Here is a 20,699-nt window from a genome sequence, read left to right as displayed (position 1 = left end):
TCCGCGTTCGGACACTGGTGGGTGCGCAGGCGCTCATTCTAGTCACTCCTCACATCCTGTAAACAGAGCGGCCCGCCGGAGACAACTTCTGCTTCCGGGTCACGCCTTGACAGCGGCTTTCACCACCCAGGTCAGCCCCGAGGTTCGGTGAGTGTCTCTCCGCTGCGGCCGCGTCTGCAGCCAGGTTCCCTAGCCCGGGGCACCACGCTCAGTAACGCTTCCTCCACTTTCCGCTCAGGGTCCGCCAGCCCTAGAGGGACCTCGTTCCGGGCCTTGGGGAGATCAGGGCGGGGGTTGGTCCGCTTCTGGGGCTCTCCTGGTGGAGATTACGCGACCCTGTTTCAGTACCTGCCCCAGGAGACCTGCTGTGATTGCCGCGGTCTCTGCTGAGTTCGTGCGGAAAGTGACACCACACACCCATCGCATTTTGTGCAGTCGCCCTCTACTCCCTAGACTCGGCAAGACCTAGCTGCTGCGGGCCCTCTCCTAGCAGGTGCAGTGGGGTGAGGGCGCCCCTGGCTGGGCCGCGGGTCCCCCACCCAGGTGGGCGGAAGCCGGGTCTCTAGCACCAGAGCTGTAGAATGTCGCCTTTCTCCTACCTTGGCGTTTTCTCTGAATACGAAGTGAAAGAAAATGGGAGAGAAAGGACTTTCAGCTGCAGCGAGGGAAGGGGCCGCTTGGGGTCACGTGCAGGGGCTGCTGTCCCGAGAAAGGTCGAGTTTAGAATTCCTTGACCCTTCCTGTCAGTGTTGTAAAAGTGCCCCGAAGTTTTCCTCTTTAGTAGGAGCTTCGAGGCAGCAGCAGAGGACCACTAGTCACATTCTCAGGAGTTCTTAGCCTGGAGTCCAAGAGCGCTTCGAAGATGATTGCAGGGTCAAGTTTCTTCAGATTATCATACCCCAGAAAGAGTTAACAGAGCCACTTCAGTCTAAGCCTTCAACCCTGGGTGCTCTGTTTTCTGCCCCTGTTCTTGGAATCGCTGACTCAAATGCATCTATGCCTTTTTTCCCTTTTTCTTTGCAGCAAAGTATAGATATAGACTCTTGTCTCTGAGGAGTTTCATGGCTGTTGGAGAGATTAAAAAGTATGCCAACTCTAAAACTACCTAGAAAATTTCAGAGAGGCCTATAAACAAGTGTGTAAGCTTATTCATTCATAGTAAACTAAGGGAGAATAATACCCAATTTGAATCATTGATACCTGTGAATTGAATATTTTTAACTTGCATTCTATTAATTAGTACTGTATGTATTTTAAACAGATAAATGGCTACTGATTAGAAAAAAAGGTTAGAATTTATAGCGTATTACATAATGTGTAAGGGAATAGTCCATCACAAAAAACAAAACTTACCTTGTATGAAATTACCAAAATAATTTTAGGATTTCCCTCTTAGTAATCATCCTGTGTGTAACATATTTAATTACTGCAAGTCTTGAATTTTTTTAGGATCCTAAGTAATAAGCTTTACATTGGTTTAACAAACGTTTATTGATAACATGCCATGTGCCAGGAACTATTAAAAATAACACTGTATTTATCCCCAAGGAGCTTATAGTTTGATAAGAACGTGGATTCCTAAACCGTTATGCCTAGAGAGCTGATATGGCATACCATATTTTCTCTAGTTTTTGATATATACTTTTTCAGAGAAATTCTCCACCTTCTTTGCTGTAATTTAAAATTTTCCCCAACTGGTATACAGCTCTTATACAGCCAAAAGTGTTATCATAGTTCAATTTAGGTATACTTCATTTTCTTCTTCCATCACAGAACTTTCTGTTGTGTTGTAGTTTCAACGTATATTTGCCCAAATTTTTTTCTCAGTTGTCACAAATGGCCAATTATTAAAACGTTAAACTCATTTTGCACTCTTAAATCTGTTTGTTTTCCTGCAGTTGCAAGCATATGTCACTGATGTCAACTTTGGAATTTTTTTTTCTAATCTTATATAGATGACCCCAGAGTAATTATACTTTGGCGTTCTTTCCTCGTTGTAGAATATTACCTCAAAAACTTACATTTTTTTTCTTTGCTGAAGACACTTTAAACTATTTCACAGATACTTTGTCATTATTAACATAGATCTATTTGCTCCATAGCCTTTTCCCTCTCTTCTCATAGGTAACCAATCACTTCCATACCCTTTAGTCAATCAATTAGTATTTATAAAATATCTACTTTTTGTGAGACTTTATGACTGGGCAAAAAAGTGGAAGACAGGGAGTTCTCTTGTTGCGCAGTAGGTTAAGGATCTGACATTGTCTTGCTACTGTGGCGCAGGTTTGATCCCTGGCCTGGGAATTTCCACAAGCCAAGGGCATGGCCAAAAAAAAAAAAGAGAGAGAGAGAGAGAGAAATGGAAGACGAAGACCTTGCCTTCCAATTGATTACAACTTAGGTGGAAAAACAATGTGAACGTAACTATATTGCAAGGCCAAATATAACAGATAACCTAAAGGAGGACTGATGATAAAGACCACATAATTCAGAGGAGAAAAAGAATGTTTTGTGGCATCTTTAGCTTAAAAAAAAAAAAAATCCTCTTCCTTGCGTAATCTTTTTCCGTGGGGATCTTGGAGCCTCTTAGGGAAATCTTGTGCTAGACTAGGTCAGAGAGTAGAACTGAGATTCTAAGGGTCAGAACATTTGCATTCAGGTTTATTCAGATGCCTTAGCAACTATTATAATCTATTTCCTATAATTAAGAAAGAATGATATTAATGAATTATCGATCACTTTGAAATCTGGTTTTAGTCATGGGAAGGCCTCAGAGAACTCCCAACCCTCAGGACAGGTATGCTCAGTGATACTACATTTGCCTAAAACATCTTTGTTTCAGGCAGTTTGGAGCATGTGAACATACTTTGAGCCTTGATGAGTTCCAGTATGTGGTATATTATGCAGAGCATTCAGAGCAAATACTCTCTCTCAGAGCGCTTAATCCGAACAATCGCTGCCATTCGCTCCTTCCCACATGACAATGTAGAGGACCTCATCAGAGGGGTGAGTGTGCTGTATTGACGCAGGAGTACTTGGGGAGGTAAAGTGGGAAAGTTCCTGGGGAATCCTAAATGGTTTACAGATTCGCAGCTCTGACTCAGCACAAGATCACAAGGAGTTTTAACAGTCTTCTAAAATGTATTAACTTGACCATTAAGTTTTATTTTCCTATGTTTTGCTTCTCTTCCTTTCTGCCTTTCACTTTGTGCATATACTTTTATTCAGGAAATATGTTCTAGATAACCCTAGTCTCATGGTCTTGGTAAAATCTTTGTATATATTGCATTTGGGATCCAGCAACTCAAAGTCTTCTACACATATTGTACTAAGGGAGGAAGGAAGCAAGCAAAGCATAAGTGGTTTTCAAATCCTTGTGGTTTATAATTACATGAAGAGATATCATTTGCCTTCTGTCTTAACAACAGCTACCACTTATAGTTCTGTAGAGAATATCGATTCCTAAAGTATATGGTAATTTTTGACTCAAGAAAGCACCTTAACTATCTGATATCTATAGTTATCCACTACTATTCAGTAATTCGGTTAATGAGTAGTATCCTAAAAGGGTCTTGATACCTTTTTCTGTATATTATTCCCCTTGAAGTTACAGAGTAATTTTTTTTTTTTTTTTGATCACTAGAGAATGCATCCAGATGGTTATTCCCGAACATTCTTTTTAACAACTTTAGAATCCCTGTTTACAGTCTGGAGCTGCTTCAGAGTTGTGTGGCACAGTTTTAAGAAGAAAAAGTCATACAGCATTAGCTTGTTCTCAGCAAAGGTGGTATTAGAAGACTCAGCAGTAGAGACTTTGTCACGTTCTAATTCTAGCTCTGCTGCTGAGTCATTCCATGACTTTTGTCTGACTGTGTATCGCCACCTCCTTTGTCTGATCTGAAATGGAAGTACCAGTGGGGTCTAGGTGGCAGAGAATGCTGATGCTAAGAGGCTACTTTGAAGATGTTTATAAACAAAGAGATAGCATTAAGATGACCTTAATATTAGTGTTGGTTGTCTATCACATGCCAAAAAGAGCCAGTTCTCCTGGTGTCAGTCTGAAAGACTCACTTTCCGGACTTTTTCAGAGTACGGTGGCCATAGAAAGTTGATTGCTTCTCCAGCTTTCCTGCCTGATGAGAAGGTTCCACTGCTTTTACATATAAGGTTATGTCCTCAGGTGATGTTCAGATGACCATCTGGCAGGCTAGCCTTGGAGAAACTTAATCACTTGATCTAAGGAATTGACAGTCCCTTTCATTCATCTTCAGTGTATTCTATTGATTTAGTTACTGGCATTATAAAATTATTTAATTAATAGGAATAGAAACTGGGACAGTGGCATGTTTACAGTACAAGTCAGAAATAGAACCCCCCTGGACCTAGTTCTGGGTCTTGTTGTGCGTGGTGAGCCAGAGCTGAGCACACTGACTGAAGTTTCCTCCTGCCCATAGGGAGCAGATGTGAACTGCACTCACGGCACACTGAAGCCCCTGCATTGCGCCTGCATGGTGTCAGATGCCGACTGTGTGGAGTTACTCTTGGAGAAGGGAGCTGAGGTAATGTTTTTTGAACACTGCCGTATCAGTGACTCTCTAAAACTTGAACTTCACATTTTCTTAAAATTTGTCTCTTCTCCCATTTCTTCCCACCTTCTAGCTCATGGTAACATTGGCATAGCCAATATTAAAGCAAAGTGTAGTGGTAAATGTATAAATCACCTGAAGGATTTCATTCCTTTGCCTTTCTTTCTTACCCTGTCCATGGCTCCAGGGAGAGGGAATTTTTATTCCCCCTTTCTCTCCCAGCCTACCTTCTGGAGTTGTTTACATTTGCATTTAACCCTCTCATTGCCTGTTGACTATCCAGGCACCTCAAGTATGATTCAGTCTAAACTATTTGAAATGTGCTACCAGATGTACACTTCCAGTACCTCTGTTACTGGAAAATGAATCCTTAGGCAATCCCTTCCTCAGGATTGAGCTACTTGTGCTATTTCTACCCACTAATGTTTTCTATTTTAGTATACCTTATGCCTGTCTTCTTTCTAATATATCTTAACATTGAAAAGTAGATTAATTTTTATTGGCATTAATAAGAAGCAGCGTACTATAGTGAATGATTAAAAGAATATATTCTGGAGCCGGTCTTTGGGGGGCTTGAATTCCAGCCCTGTCACTTCAAGCTGTGTGACCTTGAACAAGTAACTTAACCTTTCTTTGCCTCAGTTTCCCCATATGTAAAGTGAAGATGGTAATGATGTCTTCTTCATGAGGTTGTAAAGTGTTTAGAACATTGGCTTGTAGTAATTATTAAGTAAGTGTCTGTTAAATAAATGAATTTTTGGCAGTTTTTGAGGAATCTTCAAGGTACACGAGCTGTAGCACTCATCTGAATCAAGGATGTGATGAAGCTGGGAGTTCCCATTGTGGCTCAGTGGTACTGAACCCAACTAGTATCCATGAGGATATAGGTTCAATCCCTGGCCTCGCTCCATGGGTTAAGGATCCAGCGTTGCTGTGAGCTGTAGTGTAGGTCACAGATGGGGCTCAGATCTGGTGTGGCTGTGGCTGTGGCGTAGGGCAGATTCAAATCCTAGCCTGGGAACTTCCATGTGCCTTTGGTATGGCCCTAAAAAGACAGAAAAAAAAAAAAAAAAAAGCATGCCATGAAGCTGGTCAGTAGTCTTGGCCAGCACCCAGCACCCCACCTCCACACAGCCATGTTGTACTCTACTTGTCAGTAACTATCCCATAACTTTTTGAGTGGACCTGAAGGGAAAACCAGTGGTAACTCTCAGTGATGAAGGTGAAAATATCCTGGGATGGGGAAAAGACAGTTTTTAGCCAAATAGAAGGTTGAACTCAGTTAAATATTTCAGTTTTTCTTTAGCGCATTTTATAGGGGAAGATAATATGCTGTTAATAAACTTGGGATTTGAAGTCTTTGTAGCCTTCAGAAATTATAGGTGATGCTGCCCACTAGCGAGCCAGATGCTGTTCCAGCACTGGAAGAGCACTGGATGTGTGCTCTTTCCTCCACATGCTTTCCTCCAGCTTCTATTGTGACCCCACAGCATATGTTCGCAGGGGTGACTTGGATTAACAATTTGAGCTTCTCCGTTTGGTTAAAAGACACAGCAGAGCTACGTTAGCAGAACCTTGTTTGGCCTCATGATTTTTTAGTTTGGTTGCCATTCGCCACAGGATTCAGTGAGTTAGGATAAGTAAAATGAACCAAAACCTTTACTCTGGCCAAGATATTCAAGCTGCTTTCCAGTAAGTGTCCTTCAGGGCAGTTAAAAGCGCTTAGACTTCATCTTCTCTTTCTTTCCCCTTCCTCTGTGGTAGAGGTCCCAGCGAATAGTAAGTAAGATGGCAGCAAAAACCTCAATAATGCAGGCAAGCTAATCAATGCACGTAATAGAGTGTTGGTTGTTTGGGGACAAGACTTTTCCTATTTCCTCTTCGGTGCCCATCCTATCTCTGTCCTGATCAACACAACTCCCTGGGAATTGCTTGTTGACCATCATATTCAGATGTTACGTAACAATGGTGGATAAACACCTGCAAGCTTCTTTGCCGCCTGTCCTCTTCTCAGTCATTTAGATACTGTAATGTAGACGCTCCCTCTTTGCAGGTGAATGCCCTGGATGGTTATAACCGAACAGCCCTCCACTATGCAGCCGAGAAAGATGAGGCTTGTGTGGAGGTCCTGTTGGAGTATGGTGCAAACCCCAATGCACTGGATGGCAACCGAGACACCCCGCTTCACTGGGCAGCCTTTAAGAACAATGCCGAGTGCGTGCGGGCACTCCTAGAGAGCGGGGCCTCTGTCAATGCCCTGGATTACAACAATGACACTCCGCTCAGCTGGGCTGCCATGAAAGGAAATCTTGAGAGCGTCAGCATCCTTCTTGATTATGGCGCAGAGGTCAGAGTCATCAACCTGAAAGGCCAGACACCCATCTCCCGCCTGGTGGCTCTGCTTGTCAGAGGACTTGGAACAGAGAAGGAGGACTCTTGCTTTGAGCTCCTCCACAGAGCTGTTGGACACTTTGAATTAAGGAAAAATGGCACCATGCCACGAGAAGTGGCCAAAGACCAGCAGCTTTGTGAAAAACTGACTGTTCTGTGCTCAGCCCCAGGGACTCTAAAAACACTCTCTCGCTATGCTGTGCGTCGGAGCCTTGGACTCCAGTATCTGCCGGATGCAGTGAAGGGCCTTCCACTGCCAGCTTCTCTGAAGGAATACCTGTTACTTGTAGAATAGCCTGGAGGAGACGTTTGACCAGCATGCTGGCAGCTCTGGATGAGGTTTTGCCCTGCAGTACTGTCTCTGTCTTAGAAAACAGGAAAAGCACTTGTTCCTGTTGTGTGGTTCATATTTACGAGGCAACATGTCACAACAGTAACCTCCACATCACTTCCCCTCTCCAGCCAAGCAACCAAACAAAAAACCCCTCATTCTTGTTTCTGTTTTTTGCTTCCTTGGCTTTTTATATTGCCCCCTGCAAAAGAAGAGGTCTCCTCTCCCTCCCCTTTAGTGAAAAAGTCAACAGTGCAACTAAATTTTTCTAGGAAGATGAGGAGTATTTATAGAATATGCATTTGGTTTTCCTTTGGGATATGATTAACGTTTCAGAAGAATCCCTCTAGAAACATTGCAGTTCATCTCTGAAGAAGTTTAAGAAAATGTGGGTAACAATTCCAGCCTGAAGATGAAGATACGAAACAACTGCAGATGGTGCGCAGGTTCTGAGTTGGGCTAGATGATATCCCTAGAATGCCATCATGGGCACTCAGAGGGGACCCTCGCCTCAAAGAGAGGCGCAGTCTTTGCTGCTTTTCCTTGGGTTTGTTGCGGGCTAACAGTAGTTCAGTAATGTTATTTCAGGAAGATTGTCTTGCTGCTTTCTGGATAAAAGCCCTAGGAACTTTTCTTTCTAAGGCAGCTCTTTCTCTCCCTAAAAGCCAGTTTGCCGGAATGGGCTTGGCAGGCACTTTTTTTTTTTCCCAGGAAGGGGCTGGGCAGGGCTGCCCTTTATCATGGGCCTTTTTTCCCTATGGGAAGCTCACGCTGCTAAGAGTTGGGAGTTATTCTTTTCAGCTGTTTGGAAACTGCTTTTCTGATCTATACAAGACATTGGTGGAAGGGGCAGCGTTGGGGAGCAGGGGAAAGAGCATTATAGGAGCTTCCTCTGAGATGGCCCACCTAGACAAAAAAGATCTGTTTTAGTGAATGATGCTCTATAGTACTTTCCCTTTTCATGTTCCTAAACCAGATCAAGTTGTTACTGATCTTAGATGACCTCATGAAAATCTGAAAAACTTTTTTTTGATTGGGAAATATAAATAAAAGTGAACAGAATCTGCTGACACAGCTAATTCGGAAAAGTATGTCTGCTTTTGTCCTTTTGCTATTGGTGTTTTTTGCTCACTTAAAAAAAAAATAAACAGTTCTAAAAGCAATTTGGCAATTTGTCCTGTTGCTAGTTTTCTGTACCTTAATGAATTCCCCTGAGCCCCAGTGTCCTCATTTCTGAAATGAAGCTGTCACCAGCAATCACACAGCCTGTTTTGAAGAATCAGTAATAACAGTGTGATATTCATTATTAATTTCTCTTTCCCTTAAAGCACTGTACAAAGAGCATTTGGCTGCTTTAATGCTGGACACTGACAAGCCTTCTTGGTTATTTTTTTAAGAACTGTTTTCAGAGTATAGCAGTTATGCTTTGGACACTCAGCAAAAGTGAAGTACCAGAGATAATCCTTTCCTCCACTCTTTGTAAAACCTCAAGCCTTCCTGCCTCAGTAAGTGAGGAAACTGCAGGTTGGGAGGAATATGTATGCCTGTGCCAAGAGCCCAGATGTGACTGGAGACTAATCTCAAGCCTGGCATTGGCAGGGCAGGATCCTGTCAACTGGGACATAGTCTGTAGTCCCAATCCTGAAGACCCACTGCCTTACATGAGCCCTTGACTAATGAAGAGGAAGAAGTCGTTTTGGAACAGAAAGCAAATTGAGCTAAGAACAATTTTCCAAACCAGTATTTCAACCAGCTCACAAAACTAAGTTCAAGACTAGTGTGTTTCCCAGGCTTTCACACTGTACATGTCGCCCCATCCTTGGAGTCTGCTTTTATCCAGGAAGGAGCACAGGGGAAAAGTTGAAAAGGAAGAGCCCTGGGTTGTCAGCAGTAGAGATTGTGGGATGTCTGGAAAAAAGCAATGCTGGGTAGTGGGTATATAAACAAGAGGTAAAACACAACTTTATGCTTAAGGAAGAGAAGAGCATCCTATCAGCTACGGAGGATGCAGGAGGGACCAGTCCTGGGATGAGGGTAAGGACAGTGTACTATGTTCTAGGACCCTGTGTACAGAGTCAAGAGATGTCCAAGAATGGAGAGAAGGACATGTGGTTATCACATGGGCTGCATTCTCCCAGGTGTCCATCTGGGCAGAGTCTGGCGCTTGGGGCTGATAGGAATGCACTTGTGAAGATGATAACAGGAGAACCAGAAGCACAGTGACCAGTTGGCATTTATTAGTGTAGTTATTGTTTGTCACTGTGGTAAAAGTAGTAGAGGAACCAAGACTTTGTTATCACAAAGAAATAAATAAAGCTTATTTTTAGGAAAATTCTAACCGAGTAACTGAAATCTAGCAGTAGCACTAGAGGAGCTCAGCCTTGTGTGACAGATGAAGCAGGGGTAGAAGCATGACAAATTCTACCTATAAGGAGCTTCCACTTACTGCCCCTGCCCCAGCTCCCTGGCCAGAGCTGACCATGGCTTCAGCATAAAAGGAAACCTAATGAAAAATGAGCTGAAATACTTGAGAATACATGGACTTGGATCTATCGGGGATGAGCTGATGATGATCAGACAATCTGTTCCCCACACTGCAGAGAGGTTTAGATGGTAGCTTCTCCAGACCGCTTCCGAGTGATGTGCTCCAGGTGGGCATGCTCTGACGTATCCAAGTCAATCTCATATTTGGCCAGGATTTTGAGGATGGGCCTCAGCTTCAGCCACCACTGTTCCTTGGGGATACGGTGCCTGCGGAGGAACAAAGTAGGTGTAAATTTAATCTTTAGCACCCCAGTCAGCTTCTATCAAAAGCTTTGGGAAGATGTTGAGCAAAAGAGGCTGGATTTGGGGCATGGGCACCAGATCTGAAGGAGGTACCACTACAGATGTTACTCTGAAGAGAAAAGGACTGAAGACAGGGAACAGGCTGGGAAGAGTAGATCTTGAAACCGCCAAGGAGGGAACCAGCCTAGGAGGTAGATGTACTCACTCAAAATCCGTCTGTTCCTTCAGCTCAGTCACTGGTTGAAAGACCAAGGCCCTCTTGCGCATGCCCAGAACACAGCCCGAGTCTGGGGTATTGGCAAAGATCCGCCCTGCAATGGGGGCAGTCAGTCAGCTTCTATACTGGGAGCCAGCTTCCAAGAAAGGGGCTCACCCTCTTACCCCACCTACCATTGCGGTAACTCTCTTTGATTTTCCCAGACATCCAGTTCATAGCCTTCGCACCCATCTTAGTGGCAAAATTCCTATCAAATGGAGTTGGGCTCCCACCCTGGAAAAACAAATCATAAAAATTCCACAGGGAAGGACTCTAATGAAGTACCCACGATGTTGAAATACACAGAGAAAAGAGAAAAGAAGAGGCCAAGGTTTACAGCCAGAAACAGGAATCAAGAAGCCTAACCATGGAGGGAAATCCTGAAACAGGGCCAGGAACCAGGGTGAGCTGGCCTAGCATATTTAGCTGTTAATCAGCTATGAGAGTAAGTAATTAGTACAAGGGGATGACTGGTCTCACAGTGCCTCTTCTAGCTCCAGAGCTGTGTGACCCTGTCCATTTCCTTCTAGTCTTACTGGCCACTCGGTCAATTCCCTGCTCCTCTTCAGCCAAATGGCTTTTGTCAGTCACCATCTCAATGACACAAAGTGTGCCTTGTGACCCCATCTGGATGCCCTTGGTAGCACCTCAGAATAATACAAAACGCTGTGCAGATTTTCTCTGAACAAAGCAAAAGTTAAGTGGGAAAATGGGAAGAGAGGAAACACAGAATATACGCCTTTACACTTTATCCAATAGGACCTCATTCCTGCAGGGGCGGATAAGCCAATTCAGACTGAGATAATGAGAATTCATCTCTGGGTCAAAGGTCAATGCTTAAACAGCACCAGCAGGGGACATTTGGGATGGGGGAGGCCTCAGACCACTAGTATCACTGGAGGTGATTGAATGTGGATGATAGGAAGGGATTCCTTTCTCCTCGAAACCCCAGTGAATGGAGACAGAACCCAAGGCCAGCAAGGTGCCTGTGCTCCGCCCTATGAAAGGCAGCATGGTGTGATGGGAAGAGCACTGCCCTAGCTCATTCTGGCCTCACTCAAGCTAGATGAGTGGCTCTGAAAGCATTATTTTCCTCTCTGAGCTTCATTTTTATCTGAAGAAGTGGTTCTCAACTGGAGGTGATTTTGCCCCCGAGGGGACATCTGGTAATGTCCAGAGATGTTCTTTTAGTTGTACAACTGTGGAGGGAGTGCTGCTGGCATGGTGAGTAGAGTCCAGGGATGCTGCTAAGCCATCCTACAATGCACACAACCGCCGCAAAGAATTTTCCAGCTCAAAATGGCAAGGGTGCCAAGGTTGAGAAACCCTGCCCTACATGGAGAGGATGAACACAGAATCTCTAGGGCCATTTCCAGGGTGGAGATTTCTGACTGTGACTGTAAAGGCCGCAGGCCTGAGCTCTGGGCAGCACTGATAGCTTCCGGCAGGTTGGGGGCCAGCACGGGCTCAGTGGCTGTGGGGGGTTATGGCTGCTGCTGCTGGGCATGCTGTGTGTCTTCCCCACCTGCTGCATGTGGCCAAGCACATTCTTCCTGCTGTCGAAGATGCCTTTCCCCTCCTCAGAGTACAGGTTGAAGATGAAGTCAGTGGTGTAGTTCTCATTGCACTTCTCGTTCCTGTAGGAGAGACCGAAGCCTGTGCAGGGCCTTGTCCCCTCCCTCCACCAGCCTTCTGCCTTCGTCGGCCGTGTCCCTCCCAGTTCCACCTCCTCCCACCATCCAGGCTCTCTTGCTTGGCAGCCACAGCTCCCTCAGGGTGTCCGAGCTGCAGGTGCAGTCTGACTCAGGCCAGAGCCTGGCTGTTTCTTCTCTTCATCCAGGAGCAAACCAGGGAGGACATACCTTAACACCAAGCCCCTCTTCACAGTTGTTTTCATCTTTTGCACCAGATGTTCCACATTCACCTGAGAAGGAAACAAAATCCTAAGCCCAGCTGAGAGCGGATAAGGCTGGGCGGGTGCACAGAGCCTGGCCTCTCCAGGAGGGGAGAGGGTTGGCAGGGGTTGTTTACAGCCTAATCCCTTAAGAAGGTCAGGGCGGGGTGAAATTAAGTGAGACTCCAGAGGAGACTGGCAGAACAGGAAGAGGGAGTTGGAATCAGGATGGTAACTGTCAGTTTTCAGCCCCTCCCCACCCCCTCCTAACCTCCTTTCCAGGGCTTTCTGGTTCTGCCTCCCTCAGAGGGCTGACTCTGCTCTGGGTGTTGGACTCTTTAAGTTGCTTCCATATGCAGCAGTGACCCGCGCCCCCTGTGCCCCTGCCACCGCCACCCTGGAGGAACCATCCTGTCATTTGGGCTTTGAGTTGGGGTGAAAGAAGGAGAGGGTCACTACAGGCAGGGTGGCTGAGTCCTTGGATTAGGGGGTTCCCTCAGCCTGCAGACTCCACTTTGTGGCTCGTTCCCCTTCCAGTGAAGGGGGATCTTGGAAAACAAGGATCATGGAATGAGAAGAGCCCAGTTTGGTAGCAAGGGGAGTCTGGAGGGGCGGCGTGACTTTCTCAATCAGTTCATCTGCCTACCCACTAAGTTCATCTTTTCTTCTTTTTTATCTTTTTGGGGCTGTATCCGTGGCATATGGAAGTTTCCAGGCTAGCGAGTCAAATCGGAACTGCAGCTTCTGGCCCACACCACAGCTGCAATGATGTGGGATCTGAGCCATGTCTGCGACTTACACCACAGCTCATGGCAACACCAGATCCTTAACCCACTGAGCAAGGCCAGGGATCGAACCCGTGTCCTCATGGATGCTAGTTGGATTCGTTACTGCTGAGCCATAACAGAAACCCAGGCCTACTCACTAAGTTTAGAAAGGTTTTGTAGCCTCACTAAACCTTTCTTATTTGTAATACAGAGAAATTATCTCCCTTACATGTCTATTATGAAAATAAAAGGGGGGAAAAAAAAACACACATGTAAAGGGCTTAGCAGCCTGGCGCCCTTCAAAAGAAAGCTCCACCAACAGGAGCTGTGGCCTGTATGGGAGTTTACACCAGAGAAGGCCTGCCAGGTGCTCGCTTTCCAACTCCACAGACCATCAGCTGTGTCCTGGTCTTGAGCTCTTATTGTGGGGACAGTAGGGACAGACTGGGGCAGGGGACAGCCTCCTAGCAGGCTCCCGTAGCTCTCTACCTGCAGGTCCCGAATGGTGAAGGGCTCCTCAAAAATATAGGCAGCATCGGCCCCCGCTGCCAGTCCCGCCATGGTGGCCAGGTAGCCACAGTAGCCGCCCATGGTTTCGATGATGAACACACGGCGCTTGGTGCCCGCCGCGGACTGCTTAATGCGGTCACAGGTCTGCAAAGACAATGGTCAGAGAAATTCAGGGTCAGGGATGTGGTTCTTGTCACTGTTCTGGCCCTGGCCATCGCCTAGCTCTGGAGCAACATCCTCCCCCCAGCCAGCTGGGCCCCTAAGCCCCTCAGGTTTCTGCCTTCAGGGACGGCAGGCACACCTGCCAACCACCCTGTGGCCCCTTTCCAGAGAAGAAGGTTGTCCCTACCCTTCCTGTTGCTCCGCAAAGGGGAATTAGGCCATCTACAGAAAAACATTTGGTATGCGGAGAGCAGATGCATGCTGAGGTCAGAGGACCCACAAGGCACGTAGAACAGACACTAAAGGTTGAGCTCAATGCAGTCTGTGTAAATGCTGGGCTTGAAGAGGCATTTTTCTAACACTGCCACTTGGCTGGGACAGAACAAGCTCACTTGCTAGGCCCAGGCTCATCCAGGGCTCACAGTTGCGGCACACTCACCATGCAGATGGTGTTGAGAGCTGTGTCGGCCCCCACGCTGAAGTCTGAGCCCGGCACGTTGTTGGAGACCGTGGCAGGGATGACCACAAACGGGATGCAGAGCTCGTCATACTGCTTCCTGCCTTCCATCAGCTCTAGGCCCCCTGTGTAAGCCTGAGAGGAAGAGAGCAGCAGGGGTAGGAATCACGGGCGAGGGAAGGTGGGGGAGGGTGAAGGGAGATACGGGCTGGAGGACACTCACCTCAAAGCCCCCAATGATCACAAGGCCCTGGATGTTAAACTTAGTGATGTTGGCACTGATCTGTTCGAAGCTCTTCTTGGGGAGAGTCCTGGTTGGTTGGGGCAAGGGCCAGGGGTGGGAGTGATAGAATTTGGAGAAGAGACAGCAAAATTGAGGGAGAGAAAAGCTAGAGTTATAAAGCTCTTTATTTATCATTTCTTGCTTGTGCCCCCTTCCCTACCCCACCTCTCACCCACATCCAAGGATACACCTGGGGCTCTACATGGCCAGAGCTGCTAAAAGGTGTCTGGATGGGAATGTCCGCCTCACTGAAGCTCCTGTGAGCTTGGGAGTAGAGGACCTAGATGACAGCACTGGTCCAGGCAGGCCCTGAGCGAGTGAACTGATGCCCAAATCCCAAGGGAGACCTTTAGAGGTGACTAGAAGGAGGTGCTCCTGTAATGCCACTCACCTTTTAGTCCCAAGTTTAGAACCACCTTGGCCAGTCCAGCCCCCAACATAGCTCCAGCCAGCCTCCTCGATCTGTGGGGCAAGGTCACACAGGTCTGCACTGGGCCTGACACCACTTCCTGCGTGCTGACCCCGCCCAGAGACACCTCTCCTTGGAACACCAGGCGTCACTTTTTCCCCACGTCACTGAACTTCCACCCTTACTGCTCATTCACTGGCATTAAGCCCCTGCTTATGCCAGGCACTGCGCTGAGCTTCAGGATGGAGAATTAAATACGCTGTTTGCAAAGGATTCATTTCAGTGGCTCCTGCCCGTTCCTACTGCCCTAAAATTAAATATAGTGCCCCCCTTATCCATGATTTCATTTTCTGAGCTTTTAGTTACCCATGGTCAACCTCAGTCCAAAAATATTAACTGGAAAATTCCAGAAGTAAACAATTCCTAAGTTTTAAATTGTGTGCTGTCCTGAGGAGTATGACGAAATCTTGTACCATCCCGCTCCATCCCACCTGAGATATGTATCATCCCTTTGTCCAGCATATCCACGCTGTATATGCGACTTGCCTCTTAGTATAGCAATAGAACAGAGTATACATTGACCCTTGAACAGTGCAGGGGTTAGGGGCATCGACCCTCCATGCAGTCAAAAATACACATATAACTTTAGCCAACTCTTATATCCATGGCTCTGCATCCATGGATTCACCTGACCCGGGTCAGAATACTGCAGTGTTTGCTATTGAAGAAAATCTGCATGTGAGCGAGCCCATGCAGCAGCAACCCAAGTTGTCCAAGGATCAGCTGTGTACAGGGTTTGGTGCTATCAGGGTTTCAGGCATCCACTGGGGATGTGCCCTTGTGGATAAGGGGGGACCACTGTATCTACTTCTGCTTGCGCCCTGAGAGAAGAGAAAGGTAGCGAGGGATAAGGAAGGCCAGAGAACAAACCGGTCACCGAGCCACACTTAATCCCACCATGCTGCTCCTGGGCCCTGGAGTAAGTGCCCGCTTTCCTTTTATCCCGTACCTGACCCTTGGCTAAGCCCTCGAAGCCATCGTGCACAACCAGCACTCGGTTGCCCTGGATGAGGCCAATTCTCACAGTGGAGCGGACAGCGGCATTCATGCCTGCGGCTGGGGCCCCCACGTTCATCACGGCCACTGTGTAAGAGCCACTCTAGAGAAGGAAGAAGAGAGGGAAAGGGGAGGGGGACAGCAGCAGGATGGGGAGACTCTGAGTCCCAGTGGTCCTGACAGCACACCCCCTCCCAGGGGATGCCGGCACAGCCTGTTCCCTCCCTCCCACGAGGGAGTGAAAGCTGTCATCACAGGTCAATCAACAAAGCCTCGGTCTCTGATCCCAGCTCTCACTGCACAACGAGTACGAGCCCTTCCAGGGCAGTGTTTCCCCAACTTGGATCCTCGGACCCCCATGTCAGTCCACTCAGGGAGCTTGTTGAAGCTGCATATTCTTGGCTCTGGCCCCGATCTGAATGCCCTCTGAGGGAGGGGAATAGCATGTTGAATAAGCACCAAGATAACGCCAGTATACAGTGAATATTAAGAACCACTACGCCAATGGAAAAGGTGGCTTAGAGACACAGATGTGACTATTGCAATGTGCTCAGAGGAAATAATACATAAGCCTCTTTCCCATTCCTTGCACGCCATCCTGTCAGCCCTGAATGGGATGTGGTCCCGGGTTAGAGACATCCAGGGCACACTACAACATGGGGCTTGTACCTGGGTGGCTGAGAGATAGTTATCTGAATGGGGTCTTGGACTCAGCACTGAAGATTAGAGGGGGGCAGAGAACTTGGCAAGACCATGGGTTGTGTGGACTGAGGGCAACACTTTTTGACAGGAGAACGAGGGAGGAAGAGGGAGGAGGGGAGAGCAACTTGCCGGTACCTTAGTCACTGGGGGTCTGACGTGAGCCAGAAGCTTGTATACCTCCCAGTTGTTCATGAAGCTCCTAAAAAAGTACCGAGAGAGAGGGCGAGGGAGAGAGAGAGATGTCTTCAGGCCATTCTCCAAGACCAGCAGCCAGGGAGATCTGGTCTGAAGTTTTGCTCCCTGAGTGAAGTTCCACAGGGCAACTTCTAAGGCCAGAAAAGGCAGAGCAGGGAGCAGGCGGTGACTCATCAACACCCCCGGGAGCACGGCCCCCCTTGCCTAGGGCTAAATACAGAAATAACAGACAGGAAAGCCTAAGGCCGGGGAGAGAATCCCCGGGGTGCACCGAGCCTCCTGGTCACCTCACAACTAATTCTCTTGGGGAAGAAACTGCTGCAAGGACAGTAAGAAGAGAAAAAAGCAGAAGCTCCTATTCCAGGTCTGGAGTACATCGATTTGGGGCTTCCTTCTAGCATCTGATTTCTGCAGCTAATAAGCTCCCAGCTATTTCCTCACCGGCCTCTCAGCTTCATGGCTTCATCAAATCTCTTCTCATTCATGGCCTTGGTCACGTCTTTGGTCTGAGGGAGGAGCAGAGCAATAGTCAGGCTCCAGGGCAGGGTTCCGCACAACTGGACTCTTACCCCTACCCCACCCCAAGACCTGCCTGTCTCTGGGCTTGTGACTAGATCCTGCCCACCCTGTACCCCACCTTTCCAGTGCCCCCACAAACTTTCACAGAGGAGAAGTATCTGCTTTTCCTTAATTTTCTGAGTAATGAGCAGCAAAAGAAAAAAGCTGATTCAATGCTCTATTTATTAGAAGATGAGCAGAGTGGAGGAGGAACACACACAGATACAACAGCACCAGGAGTTCCCATTGTGGCTCAGCAATAAAGAACCCAACTAGTATCCTTGAGAATGCAGGTTTGATTCCCAGCCTTGCTCATAAGCATCCGGCGTTACCATGAACTGTGATGTAGGTTCTGATCTGGCGTGGCTGTGGCTGTGACATAGGTCGGCAGCTGCAGCTCCAATTCAACCCCTAGCCTAGGAACCTCCACATGCTGTACAAGTGGCCCTGAAAAGCAAAACAAAAACAAAAAAAAAACCCAGCACCTTCCTCCATTCTACACCCAGAGAGCCCCAGCCTCAAAGCAGCCTCTAAACTAATGAGTAAAATAACCAAGTAACCAGCCAGGAAGAAAGGCTGATCCCTGTCCTGTGCTTCCCAGCTATGCTTTCTGCTCTGCCAGCCAGTGCTTTAGCTTAGTGATGTGATGCAGTTCTAGGCAAGGCTGGAGCCTGTCCAGGCTGTAGGGCCTTAGGACTCCTGAGTCTCAGAGAGAAGCAGCCTGGAGACAAGGAGCCAGCCCTGAGAACCAGCCAGACACCTTCCCCCCCGCCCCCACACATGCTGGCTCTGGGGCATCAAAGGAGTGGTTCTCAATAAGCAGAGCCACCAGTTCCTGAGCATCAACCTCTTCTGGGTACAGCAACAGATCACTTACCTGCCTTCTCGCCAATCCCTATAATGGCCCTCGGGGTGAGTAATTTTTAGTAACCTCATGTTGGTTTAGAGAAACATGTTCAAGGAGGAAATCAGAGAGACAGATAAGCTCCCCAGCGAGAACTGCATAACATCCCCTGCTTTTACTAGGGTCTGGAGAGAGGTTGCATTTCTCCCAAGGCTGGCTGGTATAAGATATCTGGTCTCTACTGGGTAGGATGGAAGTTTTGCATCTTCTTTAGGAAGATTTGGCAGATGAGAAAACTGAGGCTTAGTTAAGAGAGGTGACAGCTCGTATGCACAGCATCCTGTGCTCCTCCCCGATGAACCTCTGGCCTAACCGCACACCTCTCCACCCACCTCGCCTGGGCGGCTGCGCTCTTCCATTAGCTCAGAGACCGGGGCTTGGGGCTGGGAGGGAGGCAGCCTGCGGTCAATACTCACCACCTGGACGCACTCCATGAGGGGCAGGCGCACAGCCTGGTTACCAGAGAGGCTCACCACACAGGCAGGGGTGTCCGGGGTCCCCTCCAAAAGTGCCATCACTGCTTCCACACCCATCCTGCTGCCCTGCAGGTAGCAAAGACAGTCTGCTTCAAGCCTCCCCATCTAGGCTAGGCCTGGAGAGCCTGGGCACCCAAGGCCTTTTCCAAATCTTGAGTTGAGTTCCGCATTTTTTGGCCACACCCATGACATGTGAAATTTCCCCCACGCCACGGATCAAACCCGCACCACAGCAGCAGCCCAAGCCATGGCAGTGACAGCGTTGGATTCTTAACCTACTAAGCCACCAAGGAACTCCCTGAACTTCACAATTAAGGACTGCAGCCAAGAACTCTGGCCTTTACCTCCCTCCTCAGATCTCATCCAAAGCTTGACGACTCTTAATCCTCTTGCCATCAGAACCCTAAGGAGTCTCCCTGGTTCCAGAGAAACATGTCCACTACAGTAAGTGAGGGGATTACTGGGGCTGAATAATATTTCCTTCTTGAATTGATAAAACAAGGAAAGTAGGAATAAGAGGGTACCAACTGTGTGTCTGAGGTTAATCTAATAATCCTGATAATGCTCAAAGCTCTAAGATACTAGACCTTAGGGGAGCATTTTTTGCAACAAAAGAGAACTCTTGCGTGTATGGGAAGGGGTCAAGGGCCACTGCAGTTCAGAGGCTGGTGGCGGGGTGGCACAACCAATGGTTGAAGCCCCTGTGCTGTTAAGTGCAGTCCTGCTGGGAAAGGACCACAAGCTGAGGGTCCATGGTGTGAAGATCGCTCAGCCTCATGACTTACCAGGATTCTGTCAAAGGCCGACGGTGTCCCACCCCGCTGCACGTGCCCCAAGACGGTGACCCGGGTGTCATATCCCAGACGCTTTACCACCAGCTGAAGGGACCAAGAGGGGCAGACAGAGATGACGAGTCAAGGAGAGAGACAAGCAGGGACCAAGGTAAACCAAGGATGACTTGGCCTCTTATCTGGCAATGATTCCCGGGTAGGAGGAAACCTGGGGGCAGGAACCTGGGGAGGGACAGGAGAAGGACTCAGGGGAGACTCAGAAAACAGCAGGGGATGGGCCGGGTGGGCAAAGTGTCAAGGCTGCTCTGGCTCCATCATACTAACGTCTTTGATATTTTCTGAGGTGATTGGCTGTCCATTCTTGTCAATCGCACCCTCAGCCACAATGATGATGTTGAGACGAGAACCCCGGGTCCTTGTCTGGTCAAAAACAAAGGAGAAAATGGTCAGAGCTACGAAACTGATGGACAGGAAAGGGATCAGCAGTGGAACAGGGTGAGGGACGCTTCAAAGGGCAAAATAAAGGGCCGGTACCTCGCTGAGCCGGCGACAAAGATGCTCCTCCCAGGCATCATCCGGCGGACACTCAGGAATAAAAACCCAGTCGGCCCCACAGGAGAGAGAGGTGACAAGGGCCAGGTACCTGAGATGAGAGCCAGAAGCATCGCGCACAGGCTACGCTCCACCAAAGCCTCACCCCTTCCCAACAAGCCCACCCAGCCCCATGGCTGTTGAAAGGTCTGAGGCTCCATTTCACTCTTGGGGTGCAGGGAAGAGCCCCTTGTATTCATGCTCATCTGCCACAGTGGCACCCAACCTCAGAGCACTGTCCATTCTCTCACATTGCGTGCATGCTTGTGCTGAGCCCTCTTGCACCCGTGCACACACAGGTATGTAAGGAGGTGGAGGGGCGAAAGGCGGCCACACCAAGACAAGCACGGACACCACCAGATCTGCACCCCTGGGCGGCCTCTCTAGGGAAGAGGACAGGGCTACTGCTGGGCTCACGAGATAAAGGGGTCAAACAGGGATCTTACCCACAGTGCCGGCCCATCACTTCTAACACAAATGTCCTCTGGTGGCTGCAAGAGACAGACATAGGGCTGACATAGTCGAAGTATCCCTGTGGCCAGGACCAAGCCATCCCCGATCTTGAGGCCAAGCAACCTCTCTCTGAGATGCAT

The 20,699-nt window shown here is 48.1% G+C and overlaps 2 protein-coding genes across 16 annotated transcripts in view; one reads left to right on the top strand and one right to left on the bottom strand.

The window, feature by feature from the left end:
• The first annotated feature begins 83 nt into the window (after positions 1–83).
• On the top strand, positions 84–8,471 carry ASB8 (ankyrin repeat and SOCS box containing 8). Of its 8 annotated transcripts, none has more exons than XM_084957308.1 (5): positions 84–147; positions 1,024–1,084; positions 2,843–3,006; positions 4,455–4,559; positions 6,640–8,471. In XM_084957308.1, exons 3-5 carry the CDS (start codon positions 2,878–2,880, stop codon positions 7,270–7,272), a joined length of 867 nt encoding a protein of 288 aa, XP_084813434.1. In that variant the 5' UTR covers positions 84–147; positions 1,024–1,084; positions 2,843–2,877; the 3' UTR covers positions 7,273–8,471. The 8 variants fall into 8 exon arrangements, with proteins under 8 accessions (XP_084813434.1, XP_084813435.1, XP_084813437.1 ...); XM_084957309.1 differs by having other exon boundaries at positions 1,024–1,135; XM_084957311.1 differs by having other exon boundaries at positions 84–493.
• Positions 8,472–9,523: 1,052 nt separating this feature from the next.
• PFKM (phosphofructokinase, muscle) overlaps positions 9,524–20,699 on the bottom strand; it is a 49,597-nt gene continuing 38,421 nt past the window's right edge. For all 8 annotated transcript variants that reach the window (XM_021091206.2, XM_021091211.2, XM_021091205.2 and 5 more), the window contains 17 exon segments: positions 20,553–20,597; positions 20,050–20,158; positions 19,840–19,935; positions 19,510–19,602; positions 18,665–18,790; positions 17,228–17,292; positions 16,727–16,790; positions 15,843–15,992; positions 14,816–14,886; positions 14,365–14,452; positions 14,124–14,276; positions 13,502–13,666; positions 12,214–12,275; positions 11,877–11,988; positions 10,486–10,585; positions 10,301–10,406; positions 9,524–10,059 (listed from right to left, as the gene is read on the bottom strand). In XM_021091206.2, coding sequence (XP_020946865.1) covers positions 9,915–10,059; positions 10,301–10,406; positions 10,486–10,585; positions 11,877–11,988; positions 12,214–12,275; positions 13,502–13,666; positions 14,124–14,276; positions 14,365–14,452; positions 14,816–14,886; positions 15,843–15,992; positions 16,727–16,790; positions 17,228–17,292; positions 18,665–18,790; positions 19,510–19,602; positions 19,840–19,935; positions 20,050–20,158; positions 20,553–20,597 — 1,750 coding nt within the window. In that variant the 3' untranslated portion in view covers positions 9,524–9,914.

This window comes from Sus scrofa, chromosome 5, assembly GCF_054392235.1.
Source record: "Sus scrofa isolate SSC_HxYL_T2T_F1_AM1 chromosome 5, Sscrofa_HxYL_maternal_Yorkshire_Landrace_v2.0, whole genome shotgun sequence".
Lineage (NCBI taxonomy): Eukaryota > Metazoa > Chordata > Mammalia > Artiodactyla > Suidae > Sus > Sus scrofa.
This window is presented reverse-complemented; position numbering and strand designations above follow the sequence as displayed.

Coding starts and splice junctions, on each gene's coding strand:
- ASB8 (XM_021092616.2), top strand. CDS start 2,878: ATGAGTTCCAGTATGTGGTATATTATGCAGAGCATTCAGAGCAAATAC. Junction 3,007..4,454: donor TAGAGGACCTCATCAGAGGG/GTGAGTGTGCTG, acceptor TCCTGCCCATAG/GGAGCAGATGTGAACTGCAC. Junction 4,560..6,639: donor TCTTGGAGAAGGGAGCTGAG/GTAATGTTTTTT, acceptor CCCTCTTTGCAG/GTGAATGCCCTGGATGGTTA.